General features: G+C 45.7%; 1 protein-coding gene across 1 annotated transcript in view; it reads right to left on the bottom strand.

The window, feature by feature from the left end:
• Positions 1-18226, bottom strand: part of MPO (myeloperoxidase) — a 40541-nt gene that overhangs the window by 13195 nt on the left and 9120 nt on the right. Inside the window, exons 5-8 of the mRNA XM_050928984.1 lie at positions 16214-16343; positions 6905-7111; positions 5162-5477; positions 3043-3203 (exon numbers count right to left, since the gene is read on the bottom strand). Of these exons, the coding sequence (XP_050784941.1) occupies positions 3043-3203; positions 5162-5477; positions 6905-7111; positions 16214-16343 (814 nt within the window). The remainder of the gene's footprint in view (positions 1-3042; positions 3204-5161; positions 5478-6904; positions 7112-16213; positions 16344-18226) is intronic.

The following is an 18226-nucleotide window of genomic DNA, read 5'->3' as shown; positions in this document are numbered from 1 at the left end:
AGACCCTCAATATCAAGCTATTCCAATGCAGAGAAAAGAAAAGAAGAGCCACAGGAGGCCAATGTGGCTGCATGAGAAGCTTTGTAGCTATCTAAAACCAAAAGGGATCCATACAGGAGATGGAAGGAGGGGCACAGCCCCAAGGAAGGATACATGGGAATAGTGTGATTGTGTAGGGACAAGATCAGGAGAGCCAAGGCAAAGAATGAGTTACTGCTGGCAAGGAATGTTGGAGGCAACAAGAAGGGGATCTACAAATATGTCAGAGAAAAAAAGGAAGATCAGGGAAGCTGAGGATCCACTGCTCAATGGAGAAGGTGAGCTGGGAGTGGAAGATGATAGGATGGAAGAGCCGCTCAGTGCTGACTTCGCTTCAGTCTTCACACCATAGCAATAGATACATTTATAAAAAAGAAAAATCCAACCTACAAATCAAGAAACGTCACTGTATCTGCTTCTCCCTCTCAGGAGAGGATGAGAGAACCAACCAACACGTACCAGATGTGTAGTCACATTGCTTTATATACGACAGGAAGGGGTTCAGATGCTGTGGTGATGAGCAAGTATAAAAACTATACAAACTAGAACAGACAGCAGGGGGAAGAGCAGCCACAAGTGCCAGGGGGAAGCTGCCTGGCCCCAGACCCACCACTGGAATAGTTCTGTCCCCTGCTGCTCTGAGTTGGGGGACTAGCTGACTCAGGGTTCTGATGCCCCACTAGTCTCCCTCTTGCGGGGGCTTGGATGCCTCTGAGCTCTGCTCCTTCCCTCTGGCCTTTGGGCTCCACAGGTCAGATGAAGACAAAAATTGCCAGTGTCTCCCAAACACCATCCACTTGTGGCTCCAAAGGAAGATGCTGCAGATTAAGTCCATCACTTCTTGTCCTACCTTCAGTGGATGTGGAGAACAACTGACCACTGTCCTCTGTAACAGCCCTTAACATATCTAAAGACTGTTATCAGTTCCCCATCCCCCTCAGTCTTCTTTTCTTCAGACTAAACATGCCAGTTTATGTCCTCATGGGTCAGGTTTTCTAAACCTTTGATCATTTTTGTAATTCTCCTCTGGACTCTTTCCAATTTATTCACATCCTTCCTAGAGTGTGGCACCCAGAGCTGGACACAGGACTCCAGCTGAGGCCTCACAAGTTCTGAGTAGAGCAGTACAGTTACCTCCGGTGTCTCACTTATGACACTCTTATTAATATGCCCCAGAATGACATTAACCTTTTTCACAGCTGCATCACATTGTTGACTCATATTCAATTTGTGATCCATGGTAATCCCAAAATCCTGTTCAGCAGTACTACTATATAGCCAGTTATTTCCCAGTTTGTAGATGTGCATGGGATGTTTACTTTCTAAGCAAAGTACTTTGCACTTATCTTTACTGAATTTCATCTTGTTGAATTCAGACAAATTCTCCAATTTGTCAAGGTTGTTCTGAATTCTAATCCTGTCCTCCAAAGTGTCCTTCCAGCTTGTTGTCATTTCCATATTTTAAAAGCATATTCTCCACTCTATTAGCTAAATCATTAATGAAAATAGCAAATAGTACCAGACCCAGGACAGACCCCTGTGAGGCACCACTACATAACATCTTCCCAGTTTGACAACAAACCAAACATGCATCTGACGAAGTGGGTATTCACCCATGAAAGCTCGTGCTCCAATACGTCTGTTAGTCTATAAGGTGCCACAGGACTCTTTGCTTCTCTAACAAACCATTGGTAACCACTCCTTGAGTATTATCTTTTAACCGGTTATGCACCCATTTTATATTAATTTAATCTAGGCCGTATTCCTCTGGTTTGCTCACAAGAATATCATGTGGGATTGTGTCAAAAGACTTAGTAAACTCAAATGCTGAAACTGCAGTTTCCATCGGAAAATCATTCCAGCTGAAAACTCCAAACCCACTACCATTGAAGACCCTTTTCTAGTATTAAAGGGAGAATCTGAACAAGTGGAGCATAAGAAAAGTAATGGTTTCCCCAACAGGGTATTCCCTGACCTAATACAGCCCTGCAGACAGCGGAGTTGGCTGGATGTGCTGTTGATGCAGAGTGAAGAGGAGGTTGAGTATGCTGTGCACTGCTAAGGGATGTAGGAGCTTTTCTTCTCCATCACAACAGGGGACCACAAGAATAATTGTGATGCCTTGTGTGCATCCCGGGTGTGAACTATCACAGGGCACAATCTAACAGCCAGAGCAATATTAATCCAATGCCCATCCAGCATTTGAAAATTTAAACCTACAGCATTTACACAGTGTTGCTCAGGTATATTCTCCCTCCTACTTTCTTTGTTCCCATATTCCTCAGAGAGGTCTAGGCAGGAAGTCTGATAAGACAGACAAGACTCCCCACTCCCCACAGTGAAAAGTGATTCCTCCACCTGCCTAACTCAGCAGTAGCCATTGTGCTCTTGCCTTCAGACAGGGAGTCGCTGGGGGGCTGGCACCAGGCATCTGATTGCTTAGCCAAAAACGAACATTTCCCAAAAGTTCTAAGCAGCTGACGAGAGGGTGTTAAAGAGGAACACCCTTCTCAGCATCCTCCAGCTATCGCCATAGCTTCCATGCATGTGACACCTGCCATCCCAAATACTTCAATCCAGATATACACTATCATTTCACCCACCATGAAAATGCAGACACCACTTGCATGGAACATACAGCTACTTAATATCTATTATATCCAGGGGAATTAAGGGGATGTCAAATTGGAATTTGGCCAAGCCCAACACCTACTCCCCTCTGAACAGTGCCAAAGACTATTTATTGACCTGGTGAGGTCAGCGCTTGGTTTCATACAGCAACTCCAGTAGCACAGCTCCCCAGCATCACATTGGGCATTGGTTCAGAGCTGACTCAGAAGGAAAAGCACCACCTCCCTTATCCGTTTTGCCTCTTCCTGTAGGAACACAGATTTCCGTTGATCGTCCCATTTTCAAGTACTTATGAAACCTGACCACGCTTCACTTTTAAAATCACAGCCCAAGGCAGCATGGCTGCGGGCAACCAATCATTACAACTGGTACCTGGATCATGGCACCTATGATCTTTCGGGCCTCCTGGTAGAGCTTCTCTCCATCCCACTGGGGATTTAATCTCTTCAGGTCTCTGGCCAAGCGATTGTGCTCTCGCAAAAAGACCGTGTGAAAAGATGTCAGCTCTGGCATTTCATTGGCTCGAGTGTCACCTGTGGAAATCAAAATCATTTATTTCATTCTCCCAGCCTTGTTTCCCTTGTAATCACATCGCCTTCCCCTCAAACCCCTACTGCTCCTCCCACTGAGTAGGTCCGTGCTCCCTCCCAGGAACCCCGTAAGTAACCCTTTCACCCCAGACTCCCACTCACCACCCAGCTACTCTTACCCTCCCCGTTAGCCCACAGCCTTTCAGGAATTTTATGCAGAATTCATATTTTCTGACTTCCACAAACAAAGGGAGAGTGAAGAGGTTAATTCCTAAAGTCTCATAAATGTCTTGGCCAAATTTACTAAACACAGTAACGCAGTCTGTGCTCTGCAGAGCTAATGCCACGCATTGGCCTAGCATGGAGAGGTGTCCTAGTGCTCGTCGCAACCTACTGCTAACTCCCACCAACAGGAGCTCTCCACTCTGCTAACCCCTGCTCCTGCTCGAGATTCTGCTGTTTATACATCCCAGGATCCCATTGGCCTTTTTGGCCACAGCATCACCCTGGGAGCTCAGGTTCAGCTGATTATCCACCATGACCCCCAAGTCCTTTTCAGAGTCACGGTTCCTCAGGACAGAGCCCCCATTGTGTAAGTGTGGCCTACGTTCTTTGTTCCTTGATGTATAGGTTTATATTCAGCCATATTAAAATGCACATTGTTTGCTTGAGCCCAGCTTACTGGGCAGTCCGGCGTGCTCTATATCAGCGACCTCTCCTCTTCATTATTTATCACGGCCCCATTTTTTGTGTCATCTGCAAACTTTATCAGTGATGATTTTATGTTTTCTTCCAGCTCATTGATAAAAATGGTAAATGTTATTTTAAAATGTTAAATCATGTAGGGCCAAGAACTGGTCTCTGCGGAATCCCACTAGAAAGTGACCCACTCAAGGATGATTCCTCATTTACAGTTACATATGAGACCTGCCAGTTAGCCAGATTTTAATCCATTTAATGGCACATTTTGTTATCAGTCAAGTTTTTTAATCAAAATGTCACCAGGCACCAAGTCAAATGCCTTATAGAAGTCTAAATATATTACATCACCACTGTTATCTTTATCAGCCAAACTGGTGGACTCATAAAAAAAGAGCTCAAATCAATTTGATAGGACCTGTTTTCCATAAGCCTTTGATGATTGACATTAATTATATTAGCATCCTTTAAATCTTCATTAACTGAGTTTTAACTGAGTACTGGGGCAATATTTTGCCTGTGCTTGATGCCAGGATGACATGGAAGAGAGCTAATAGGATACTGGTTTGTGCCTAAACACCATGATAATCAGACTACGTGTATTTTACTTTCACTGGTCTGGTTAGATCCCATCAGGATTGGCCACCTTGTTTGCAGGAAGATATATAATCTACAGGGATGGCAATGGAACGAAAGGCCTGAGATATAAAAGGTGGAGAAGTGAGGGCAGGGACATGGTGAGAGAAGTGAAGTATTTCAGCCAACTTGGGGTAATTAGGGTGGAAAGTTTATGATCCAGTAAGGTTTTTAAACTCTCCTGATGCAAGATCCCAATCCCACAGGCAATTGGGGTCATAGCAAAAAACCACGGAGGGGGCATTAGGAGGGTGTGGGTTCTGCTGAACATGATCTGACACCTTGCACTCCCCTGCAGGTGTGGCTGACGCACAGGCTTTCAGAGCTCCAGTCCAGAAGGACTCCAGGATGGGAGGCTTTTGGGACCCATGTGCTACAACTAGGCATCCCTAAACAGGCTCTTTGCACCTGCTTTCTCTTTCTTTCTTTCTTGGGCAGTCTGAAGACTAGCTGTGAAAATAAGGATCTGACAACCCCAGAAGAGAAGGTTTAAACCTCACTCCCCAAAATAAGATTTAATTGTTTGGATTTTTTAAAAAAATCAAGAAACAAAATAGAACCAATAGACTCATTCACTCTGGGTCTCGCTATCAGAGAATGAGAGGTGCTGCAGATGCACGACTTACCTGCAATAAAACATCGGATTTGAGCTGTTTTGTTGGTGAGAAGACAGGGGTCTCTCTCCGTGTCACCAAATGGCAGTAATTCCAATCCCCCGTCAGTAAATTGCTGGTTAACAGCCATCAAGCCCAGCTGGTTGGTATTATTCCTTAGTCTCCTAGCCAACGGTACTTCACTGCCATACACCATGCTGCCATCGAGGAAGGCTGTTAGTGCATTGATCTGGTTTCGAATGGCTCTGCCCATGGTGCATGCAGGGGCTGAGCGGGTGAATGGAATGCAGTCACTCTGGTTTTTAATTCGTGGATCATTGGGTGGAATCTGCAGCAAGAGATGAATGGGATTAATTACCACTGACTGCAGAAGCCATTCTCCCTCCCGGAGCAGCATTTCCTGCCCTGCTCCACACTGAAACAGCCTCAGTATCTTGCTAGATTTAAGCTGTGGCTGCACGTAGAATGCTTTGTTAATCCAGTCTCAAGGTGACAAAGGCTTGAGTTACTACAACAAGCAGAGAAATGGTCATAATCCTACGGGCAGCTGCAGAGAGGAAAACATTTTACTGGTCACTGCTCCTTTGTGACCTTCCAACAGCCAAACGGAGTATAATGAAGGCCTCCATCAAGGATCATTCCCACTCTTCATCAAGGGCCTGGGTCTGGGGGTGCCAAAGGCACTCACTGCCCATAGGAGGGCCTCATTCACTGCAGCCTGGGATGCAGGGGTAATGAAATGGGGGTTTCCTAATTCTACGACTGTACTTAGCCTGTCCTGATTGAAGGATCTCCATAACTTGAACTTCACTCACTAAGCATGGGGTAATGATGCCAAATCCAAGTGAAAGAGAGAGGGGGCAGAGACAGGTGTTCCTACCTGGTGGTGAGGACTCTGTTTAAGGATTTTAGATGCCACTGGATCCTCACTTTCCAACGTGTAAAGACAGAGCTGAGTAGAGAGTCTACGTCTCGTCTCAGTGATCACTAGAGCTGAAATCACTGATGGTCTGGTCTGTGGGACTGAGCTTAGGGCTGGTGTGGGGCAGAGTTGCAGGGGAAGGCAATGCAGAGGAGGCAGCAGCAGCAAGGTTCCCCATTATCTGGTGAAATCGCCAAGAGCAGAGCTACGTGGTGGAACCTCCAAACTCAGCATCCCAGCAGCAGGGCGTAGAGGTGCAGTAGAAGAGGTGCCCCCTACCCAGCAGTCTTAGAGCTGTGGGTACTAATAGCAGGGCTAGGCAGGTGTAGTATGGTGAGACATGCAGCAGCAAGTGGCAGCATCTGGAGGCTGCAAAGCAGGAGCAAAGTTGCAGTGGCACAGGTGGCAAAGTGGCAACAAAGGCATAGTGGTGAAAGTGGCAGTGGCAGAGGGATAAATACCAGGGAGGGAGAGGAATTATTTAAGCTTAGTACCAATGTGGACACAAGAACAAATGGATTTAAACTGGAGCTCAGCTGTTCTCAGTTGTGGCAGATGACAGAACGAGGGGGAGCTCTAGGTTGGATATTAGGAAGCACTAGAATGGGTTACCTAGGAGGTGGTGGAATCTCCATCCTGAGAGATTTTTAAAGCCTGGCTTGACAAAGCCCTGGCTGGGATGATTTAGTTGGTGTTGGTCCTGCTTTGAGCAGGGGGTTGGACTAGATGACCTCCTGAGGTCTTTTCCAACCTTAATCTTCTATGATTCTACAATTCTAAGGAGAGGTGCCCCATCACTTTTCTGTTCCACGCAGGAGAAAACCTGACAGTACCTTGATGGGGAAGCACGGTGGTTCTTTGGCACAACTGGTCTCACAGTTCACTCTGCTGCTGAAGGTGACTGTTGCTGGAGTCGCAGGGCCAAAGTCCATGTCATGATCAATAAACTGGCCCCACTGCATGAAGGAGACTGCCCTGTTCTGATCCAAGACGAGCTGATCATTTGGAAAGCGCACAATCTGGTTTGAAACTGCTCGGACCTGGAGGGATTAAAGCAGAGAGCATGTGTGTGTAATATGATGAGCTAGGAACATGTGTTCTGTGGACAAGATTGATGAGTTGGGGGCAATTCCCAGTACCATCAGCAGGTGTCCAATGGCAGCTGCTCCAATGTCCTTTTTGAAAATACAAACATTTAAGCCGTGAATTCTTTGTTTGCTTTTTCTGCAGGCACCATTCTGGACTCCCTTACTAGAGGGCTCTAACTCTCCATTTGCCATCTCCAGTCAAGTCTGTTCAGCTCTGAACTCACTCTACAATACTCCACCCTTAGCGCTGCTTCATTCAGAGAGCTCAAAGAGCCTCACCACTGCTTAATTTGTAATGAAAGATGGGCCAGGGCTCGAGCAATTGTTTTACTTTCATAACTGACACGGCAAGATCAGAGATGCCAGGCGCTGAACTGCCAGGCCCAGAGGTGCCGGGGTTGTGAACGGCCAGGCCAGGAGGTGCTGGGCTCTGAACTGCCAAGCCTAGATGTGCTGGGGATCGGCCCTGGCGCCAATTATGCAATGAGCCTCACAGAGGTGGTCCTGCATTATCAACCCTTCACAGACTGGAAATTAAAGAAAACAAGGATTGAAATCACTCTTTTGAAATGAGGGTGTCAGAAATGAATCGCCTGTTGAACATCTTTGAGTCAGGTGCCTTACTTCAGGCACAAACATTTGAAAACACTGACCTTCACCCCTTTGCTCTCCATTACCATTTCTGTGAAAGAGAAGCAACATTAGTTCCTTCCACATGGACGGGGGAGTCCGACCTGTCTGCCTGCCTCCATACGTCAGCGTAAAGGAGGAAAGTATGAAGGCCAGGCAGCAGCAGAACTACCCTCTGAGTCTTTTAATGAAATTTCTTAGGTTTTGTTTTAAAAGGAATTCCATAATCGGGAACTATATGGCCAGCTACCAGGGCACTGCTGGGCTGCCCTGTGCTGCAAAGCACACATTGACTGAGACAAGACTGCACTGAAGCCGTTGCCTTATTTAATGTGAACTTTAGAAGATGCATATGTTCACTAAACAGCTAAATTAGCTGAATGCCTTGTCTAGTCCAGGATTTAAGTCGTGACGTTAGCACCTGTTAGCTAATATGTTCTAATTAATACATTTTAAAAGCCTAATGTAAACAAGGCTCACACAGCCTTTACCACAGCGGTGGGAGGAAGCCAGTGTAACACATTTTCAATTATAAACTGTCGTATCTACTCTAGACTTTTAGAACATTCAAACATGTAATTTTCAGTCTCTAAGAACCTTTCTTTTAGCAACTGTTTATCTAGGAAGTATAAGAAATCTTACAAATCATTACCAAGCAAGTACCAAAAATGTCCTATTTACAAATACAAAAGTGGACATGCTTTTGCCAAGAGAGACATTATCCAGTGGACAGGGTATTAGAATAGCAGACAGTGAACCTCCTTTTATGCACCATGAATACATAAAATCATGGATTTTTTTGGATAATAGTTTATAGGAAATATCTGGGTTAGACACAAACAATATTGCATCCCTGTTTACTGCCTTCACACATCTCAGACTGGAGATCCTAGGCTCCGTTGACTTGCATTTAAGGCAATGGGGCCAGTGCCAATGTTCAATGTTCATGTGCCAAAGTTATGAATAAAATATGCCACTCTGTCCTGTAAACCCCTTTTCCTCATCTGAGGATAACAAGAAAAACACATCCTCTTTTGCTTTGGCACTATGAATTACTCCAAATACTATACAAATATTACTGGACCTTTGTTGGTCCTTAATTAATCCAGTTTGATCTGGATGTATATAAATCCCTTCCAGTTCTGCAAATAAAGAACAGCTCGTTTTGAATCTGGGCCTATCAGATCTGCATGAGGGAAAGTTTTTTCCAGCATTAGGGAGACCTACAATAGCAGTTTCTCTCATAGATTTTGGAAGTTCCTCCCCTAACACAGCAGCATTGTGAAAGTTACTGGTAACCCTCCTAACAACTAACGGTTTGGCCATTAGGGGAAAGCAGAAGCCTCACTTACACAGTACCCTGAACTTTTGAACTATCTTTTCTCTTCTGCCTCAAAGCAGAACAAACTTGCTTCAAACCAGCTTTTACTAACCAGATAACAGAGTGCGGAGTTTGACACCTACCAATCAAGTGTTAACATGCAAGGATCTTTGTCTAAAAGTGTATAAAAGGCTTGTGAATTTTGTATGGAACAGAGTTTTTTGTACCAAAGTACAAGGCTGTCCTTTCTTCTGCAGAATAAAGCATTTTTTCCTTATCCCTGTCAGGCTGTTATTGGCTCTCACCTAGGCAGACCTGATATTTCAGTAACAGCATTAAAGGATCAGCTGATATCTCCTTGACAGCTTGTAAAATTCTGCTGGAAATTCACAAGGCTTGGAGTTTTCCACTTTTTAAATGTCCTCTGTTATTTCTTCTCCAAAAAATTCTCTGTCAATCTCCTGTGTCTTTGACAGCTACTTCCCATTGCCGCTACTTCCAGATATTTTTGATAACAAAATAAAACTGGAAGTATCTGAAGTATAGACATTATTCTAATAATAGCAAAAGCAGCACATATTGTAGCAGTGTGTAACTACCTTTTGCCGAGCATTTTTAATTGGTGGGATAGTGTATTGTTCTTTAATCCTTTGAGCATTGAGTTATCACATCTACTTCCTTTTTCATAAAAAAGCCTCTTTATACATGTAAGGGCTTGTTTAGGGACATCTCCCATAAACGTATTCACTTCCCTCTCTAATGTTAGTTAGCTGGTGGTATGTTCTTCTGAGCCTGCACTTCTATGAATCTGTTACAGCTTTTTAGAACATAGGAACAGCAATACTGGGCCAGAGCAATGATCCAGCAATCCTGTCTTCCCACAGTGGCCAAAGCCAGATGCTACAGAGGGGATGAACAGAACAGGGCAATTGTCCAGTGATCCATTCATTGTTGTCCAATCCCAGTTTCTGACAGTCAGAGGTTTAAGGACACCCAGAGCATGAGGTTGCATCCTTGACCATTTTGGCTACTACTTATCTATTATGAACCCACTTATACTTTTGGCCTCCATCATATCCTCTGGCAACGAAATCCACAAGCTGACTCTGTGTTGTGTGAAGAAGTGCTTCCTTTGTTTGTTTTAAACCTGCTTCTTATTAATTTATTTAGTGACCCCTGGTTCTTCTGTTATGTGAAGGGGTAAATAACACTTCCTTATTCACTTTCTCCACACCAGTCTTGATTTTATAGACCTCTATCATATCCCCCTTAGTTGTCTTTTTTCTAAGCTGAACAGTCCCAGTCTTTTCAGTCTCTCCTCATACAGAAGCAGTTCCATACCCCTAATCATTTTTGTTGCCCATATCTCTACCTTTTCCAAATCTAATATCTATTTTTTGAGGTGGGGATGACCAGAACTGCATGCACTGATTGCAGTTCCCAACCAATGGGAGCTGCAGAGTCAGCACTCGGGACAGGGCAACATGCAGAGACCCCCACCTCCCCTGCTAGGGGCCTCAGGGATGAGCCGACCACTTCTGGGAGCAGCATGGAGCCAGGGCAGGCAGGGATCCTGCCTTAGCACCGCTGCGCCGCAGGACTTTTAGCACCACTCAGAGAGGGGAGCAGTTGAGGGAAGGAGGGGGAGGAGCTGATCAGCAGGGCTCACGGACCCCATGGAGTATCATTGGGGACCCCCAGGGGTCCACAGACCCCAGTTTGAGAAACTCTGGTATAGGGTAAAAGCACACAAAGGACCAGATTTCACTGAGAGGAGACCAGCTTTCATGGTCTGTGATGTGTTTTTGATGTCCGTGAATTTGGTAGGGCCCTATCTATTACCAGGCTATTCAGCTATATTCACCACTTGGACCAGCTCCTGTGCACCACTTAGGAATCTCCCCTTGTGAGTTTCGGAACTGCTGCTCCAAAAAGAAGTCATTAACGGTGTGCAGAAATTTTAACATCTACATCCTGTCCTGAGGTCACATGTTCCCAGTCAATATGGGGATAGTTGAAATCCCCCATTTTTAATGGGTTTTCTGTTTTTGTAGCCTCAATAACTATGATGAGCCTTTCACAATTACCATTATCATCTTCCTGGTCAGATGGTTGGCAATATATCCCCACTGTTATACTCTTATTGTCTATCCATAGAGATTCTATGGTACTGTTTGATTCTTTTAAGATTTTTACTCAATTTGACTCTATGCTTTCTTTCACACATAGTGCCACTCCCCTTCCAGTGCAACTGATTCTGTGATACCTGTGATATCAATATCCTTATTTCATAGCAGGCACTCAAGTTCACCCTGTGACACTCTGTACCTCAAAGTAGCACCCTGGAACCCCCATATTCACCACTGTGATAGGATTATGGTATGTTTTGTACAAACTACAGCTTGTGAGGTATCATTTTAAAGTCTTGATCTGTTGAACATTAATATCCTGTTGAATTGTATGTGCTATCATTGTATGTGAAGTATTGCTACCTGTGTTACTGGAATATGTTGTAAGGTTGGGAACACACACAGTCACCCTTTCAGTTACAGCAAAGAATGACTCAGACAGCATTAATGGCCCATCAAAAAGGAATCCCCTATCCCAGAGATTCCTTAGAAAAGACACCTATGTGATGAGTACTGCCTAACCCCCACATCACAGCAGGGATCTTTTTAGCAGCTGGACGAAGATATAAAAGAGAGTGAGGGACATCATCACTTGGCCTCTCCTTTCCCTCGCCCCCAATTCAACACCTGGAAGATCATCTGGAGGACAAAGACATTAAACTAGGGAGATTGGTCCCAGACCGGAAGGATTCCAGTCTGTGTACTGAGGAACTGTAAATTGTTTGTACCATCTGTTAGGGTGAGAAAGTGTTTGATTCAAATCTTGTTTAGTCTGTTTAAGTTAGAATTTAGACTGCGTTTCTGTTTTTATTTCACTTAAAATCTCTCTTTCTGTAGTTAATAAATCTGTTTAATATTTTATCTAAACCAGTGTGGTTTTGGTGGAAGTCCTTGGGGAATCTCAGCCCAGGTTAACATGGGCTGTTGCACACCCACTACGCTTCTGTTGAAGTGGCGAACTAATTAATGAGTTTACACCAGTCAGGCTTCTGACCAGCTCAGAATGGAATAGTTCTGGGGTGTAGGGCCGGAGCTGGGGGGAAGTGGCTGGAGCCTTCCTATTGATGGTTCATGACTAGGGCCCTACCAAATTCACAGCCCATTTTGGTCAATTTCATGGTCATAGAGTTTAAAAAACAGTAAATTTCATGATTTCAGCTATTTAAATGTGAAATGTTACGGAGTTGTAACTGTAGGGGTGCTGACCCAAAAGGGAGTTGTGGGGGAGGGCTCATAATGTTATCGTAGGGGGTTGCAGTACTGCTACCCTTACTTCTGCACTGCTGCTGGGGGTGGTGGCACTGCCTTCAAAGGTGGGCAGCTGGAGAGCAGCAGCTGCTGGCTGGGAGCCCAGCTCGGAAGGCAGCAGCGCAGAAGTAAGGGGTGGCAATACCATGACCCACCACCCTAAAATAACCTTGTAACCCACCCTGAAACTCCCTTTGGGGTCAGGACCCCCAATTTGAGAAACGCTGGTCTCCCCTGTGAAATCTGTATAGTATAGGGTAAAAGCACAGAAAAGACCAGATTTCATGAAGGGAGACCAGATTTCATGGTCTGTGGTGTGTTTTTCATGACAATGAATTTGGTAGGGCCCTATTCATGAGTGTCTGGGAACCTGTTCATGTAACTCAGTTGGGTGTGTCTGTGTCTAGCTGTGGATGGCTGTGTAAGTGCAGTGCCTGTCAGAGGCTTGTAGCTTGACATTGACATCACTGTGTGAGGGACAACCACGTTGATGGGTTCGAGGGCTCAATGGTCGGCAGTCCAGGCTGCACCCTGGGGACCCTGTCACACTCCCTTCGTAGTGTTTAAAGTTCTTCCATTTCTGTAGACGCACTTGTAAAATCTGTCAATATTTAGTTGTCTGCCTTCATGTGGTGTAACTGAATGAGACTCTATTTCACTTGACTGTTACTCTTCGCTTCTACTTGTATTTTATCAACTTCCATCCTCTCCTCTTTACTAGGGTATAGAGAATCTCCATTAATAAATCCTCCCCTACAGGATGTCTCTATCTAAACCATGTGCTCCACTGCACCTGTCGGTTTTTCCCCAGCCCTTATTTTAAAATGTCCCCTATGAAGGTTTTAATTTTACATACCAGCAATCTAGTTCCATTTTGGTGTAGGTGGAGCCCATCCTTCCTGTATAGGCTCCTCCTTTCCCACAGTGTTCCCCAGTTCCTAATAAAACCTAAATCTCTCCTCCCAACACCATCGTCTCATCCACACATTGAGACCCTGCAGTTCTGCCTGTCTAACTGGCCCACGCACGGAATGGAAAGCATTTCAGAGAATGCCACCATGAGCTACTGAACTTTAATCTCTTACCTACCCCAGAATCTCTCTCCTCTCTTTCTCTATGTCACTGGTAACCATATCTACCATGACCACCAGCTCCTACTCAGCACTGCACATATGTCTGTCTACATGTCTCAAGAAGTTCACAGCCTTAGCACCCAGGAGCCAATTCACCATGCAGTTCTCTCAGTCATCACAAACCCAACTATCTATATTTCTAATAACTGAATCCCCCATAACTATTATCTTTCTCTTCCTAATAACTGTGGTCCCCTCCCCCGAAAGGGTATCCTCAGGGCCAGAGGACACCACAACATCATCTCTAAGAATCCCAACTAAAGGATTGTTTCCCTCTCTCCCAGCTTGATGTTCTCCATCCCCGAGACTTTCATTCTCTTCAGCAGCACAGAGGCTGTCAGACCTCTCTGTCTCCCTTCACTCCTCCCATCAGTCACCCTGGTCAACAGCCCATGCTCGGTCTCTGACGGCCAGCAGCTGCTTGCACCAAATGCACACATATGCCACCTGCTCACAAGGCAAGTAATCAGACATGCTGCATTCGGTGCAATAAACTGGACAGCCCCCGCTGCTAGACTTCTGCCGCAGTAGTTTTACTCTTGCAGCTTTTTGGTTTGTTCTTTGTGTGTATGTCTGCGGGGTTTAGGGGATTGTTTGTTTTTCTGGTTGGGTTTTTGAGGGGGCGGGCGTTTATTGGCCTACATTTAGAGAATGTTTATCAATGTATCCGGCTCTCACGTGCCCTCTCTAAACACCTTTGCAGAACAGCCCTTTCTGCTGATCCTGTTCACTAGCTCTCTGGTCTCTTACAAGCTGGCTTTTCAAACCCCTGTTCTCACTGAGTTAGCCCTGCCCTCTTGAACCTAAAGAGATTAGGGATCAAAGGATGGATCTTTAAGTTCTGTTTCAGTTCTAATTTTTCTTGAGTTTTCTTTTTTTTTAATGAGAGTCTCTTCTCAGAGTTTACTCCTTCACGTGCCTCTCAGAGTCCTCTTTTTCTTTTGTCTTTATTATTTATTTGAAAGTATTGAAGATCACTTCTAATTGCTGCTAATCTATTGTTGTTCTGGCCAACATCCTCTACCCACGGGACCTCAACCCTGACCCTCAGGAGGAGATGTCCTCTGACGTTTATGTTACATGGGGAGGATTTATACAGAGCCCCTATGAGTCCCTTCCCATCCCCTTTCTTTTCTCCATTATTTCCCACCCCCAAGATCCCCCGCACTGCAGTGTGGCGCTTTTAAAGGCCTTAGTCTATGTTTGCCCCAATTAAACTGAACTGCAGAATATTTTCTTTTTACAATTAGCTTAGTTACTCCTCAGCTGTTCGTTCTGGATGGCTCTCTGTAAAACCCTTTCAGTTACAAATCTTCAGGTTACTCCTCATGTCTCAGAGTTCTCGTATTCAGCTCTGTTTCTCTCAGGGACAGCACGTTATCTGGATTCTTTTCTTTTCCTGCCCTCTTATTTTTCCTCCACGCGCTATGCATTTTTCAGTAGTTCATCATTAGTTTCTGCCTGAGGAGAATCTTCATGCACCTTCGAGCTTTGGTTTTCTAGCTCAAGCAGCTGGATTGCAGCTTCCTTTCTTTAAAGACTTTTCTGGCACAAGGTGGATTTTGGAAGTGGAATGAACATTTCAGCTGAAATCCCCAGCTATCCCAAATTCCTGCCTTCCTGAGTGCTGCTGTCATTACATCCCACTACAGCAGCTAACGGGTCCCCACTCACCCTGATGCGCGTACACATGTACCTCTTCTTTGCTAGGCATTTTAACATATTTTTTTTCGGGTTTTCTTCCTCTAGAACTTTGCGCTCTGCTTTTTAACAGGGTTAAGTGTTCTCAAACTGAAGAGTTCAAAAATTATGACTCAGGGCCCCAAAAATCATGAGACTGGCAGTGAAATCACAAGAATTTTTAAAATAGTAAATGTGGGATCTTTTTCTTTGCCTTCTGGGGTTTGGGCCATTAGGGTTCAGCTTTCTTAGCTCTTCCTGCCCCCATACGAGCTAGAAAGTCTTTTTTAAAAAATGAAAGCAGAGATTCTCATGACTTCAGGAGCTGGGGATTCAGGGGAAACACCCAGTATGATGACTCACCTGATAAAATCGTGTGAGTTGGCAACACTGGGTTAAGTGGGTCTAAGGGGGAACGATGGAGGCAGATTATTCTGCTTTCCACTCAGGCTTCAGACAGCCATTTTAGGGTACAGCTGCACTTTGAGCTCAGGGTGATTCCCAGCTCAAGGAGAGGCACCCATACTAGTTCTGATTGAGCCAGCATGCTAAAAATAAGCAGCTAGCTGTGCCGAGTACCTGCTCATCTGTGACACAAGGCAGCTAGCCTCTGCCTGCATCTGTGCCATGTGGCTATGTCTCTTTTTAGCATGTTAGCTCGATCAGAACTAGCCCAGGCACTTTCCCGCGTGCTGGGAATTACTCCTCCAGTCGGAAGTGCAGACCTAATGGCCTGCTGTTTCCTTCCTCTTTGGTCATTATGTGCCCAGCCTAGAGATGGCACAGGGGTTACTGATGGTGGAGGACGTGTGCCATGGGACCCCTGAACTACCCTATCTCTGGTAAAACTCTGAGCGTCCTTCCTACTGTTTTAATTGAAAGAATGTATTTTAAATGAATTGATAGTCCTTACCAACGGGAGACGAAATCCAGCATAAAGGACTTCTTCCGTCCAGCCACGAGGGATTGAAACACCATCCTCATACTCTGGAGGCAGCCATCGGCTATAGGGTCTGTTTGAAGCCCCTAAGGCAGGGCTTCTCCTGGGAGATGGAATGAAAGAATCCATATTTGCAATACAGCAAATTATACCATCAACATCATCATCATTATAGAGCCTAGGAGCCCCAGTCATGGGCCAGAACAATGTGCTAGGCACTGTACGGACAGAACAGAAAGACAGTCCTTGCTCCAAGGAGACAACAGTCTAAGAATAAGACAAGAGACACCAAGTAGACACAGACAGGCCAATGGGAGAGCACAAGTGTAAGCAGAGTCAGGATAAGCTCTACACTGACATGTGGTGGAAAGAATTTCAGAGAGTGTATTTGCATAGGCACGCCTACCCTATCCCAGACTGCCAAGCTGTGGGACTGCTTGGTGACAAATTGCTCACCCTCAGTTGGGTGGTACTGGCTAGACATGGGACATGGGTTCCAAAACCCAGAGAATTGAGAGAGGTTGGGGATAGGTATTTGTGCCTGCTGGTGCAGTCGCCTTGTGGAGCCGGAAGCACCAGTTGCACCCCTTCCTCTCTCCACTGTGGAATGTCAGAGTTGATTTTTTTATTCCCTTAAGAATTTAAATACAGGTTACTGAGCTGAAATCACTCTGGGCTAATGGTGCACTAGCACTGGGGCTCCCCTACTATGAGCTAGAATCACTAAGAGCTGAAAATCACTAAAAAGCTAAAATCACTGAGCTGAGAGCACTGAGTACGATGCTAACTAGTGGGGAGCCGGGTGGAGCAGCCCACAGAGTGAGCGGAGCCAAGCAGTTTGCAGAGAGAACTGGAGCAGCTCATGGAGCAGAGCAGCTGGTGGAGCGGAGCAGTTTCTGAGGACGGCTGGAGGAGCAGCGTGGAGCGGCTGGTAAAGCGGAGCAGTTCGTGGAGAAGGCGGAAGCAGAACCCACGGAGAGGCAGGGCAGTTGGCCCCTGACCACGTAAGGTGCCCCTTTCTACCCAGGCTGGGGGGAGGGACCTCTACAGATAAACTCTCGAACTCTGGGGTGGCATTGACCAGAGACTTTTGGGTTGTTGGACTTTGGGGTGATTGGACTTAAAACCCTAAGGGGAAAAAGGACAGTGCCAAACGTACTTGGAGGTGGGTTTTTGTTTATGGTTTGTGTTATAACCCTGTTTGTGGTGTTTCTCCAATGGGATGCCGCATTAATTCCTTCCTTTATTAAAAAGATTTTGCTACACTCAGACTCCGTGCTTGTGAGAGGGGAAGTATTGCCTCCTAGAGGCGCCCAGGGGGCTGTGGTATGTGAGTGTCCCAGGTCATTGGGTGGGGGCTCAAGCCGGTTATGCATTGTGTTACTGAAACGGAACCCCTGGATACTGAACCCGGCCCTTGTTGCTGCCAACTCAGAGGGGCAGAAGGGTTACACAAGGAAACAATATTGGGCAGCATGACAAGCAGGGGCCTCAGCACACCAGCTGCCTAATCATTGCTGACGCTTTTGTAGGCATCACTACACAGGGGCATGTTAAGGAGGAATTGGAAGGAGGAAATGAGGTGGCGATGCCAGGGCTCTTGGGAGCTCCTGCCATGGGTGAGGGGCAGTGTGGGACAAAGCACAAAGGGGCTTGTATGAGAATGTAATGAGAGGCAGTGAAGGAGGGCACAACTGACCTATGAGGGCAGGAGTCGCTAGTGTGTAAACCACTAAGCAGAACCATTGCAAATAGTTCAGTGACACCCTGACACACAGCATGCATGATGACAGACTACACTAGGAGCTGAAATCTGACCTCTGTTTTGGCTTGGGTGTGACTTTCACTCTAGGGATTTCCTGGAAATCAGCCTGATTGTGAGGCAGGAGCCAGCCGGTGAGGAGGAAGTTCTTGCTACTGAGCCAGGAGTGTAAAAGGCTCTTCAATGAGCTGAATTAACAAGAGGGTGTAGACACCAAATGCATG

This window comes from Gopherus flavomarginatus, chromosome 19, assembly GCF_025201925.1.
Source record: "Gopherus flavomarginatus isolate rGopFla2 chromosome 19, rGopFla2.mat.asm, whole genome shotgun sequence".
NCBI lineage: Eukaryota > Metazoa > Chordata > Testudines > Testudinidae > Gopherus > Gopherus flavomarginatus.
The sequence above is the reverse complement of the archived record's forward strand: the minus strand, read 5'-3'. Positions and strand labels throughout refer to the sequence as shown.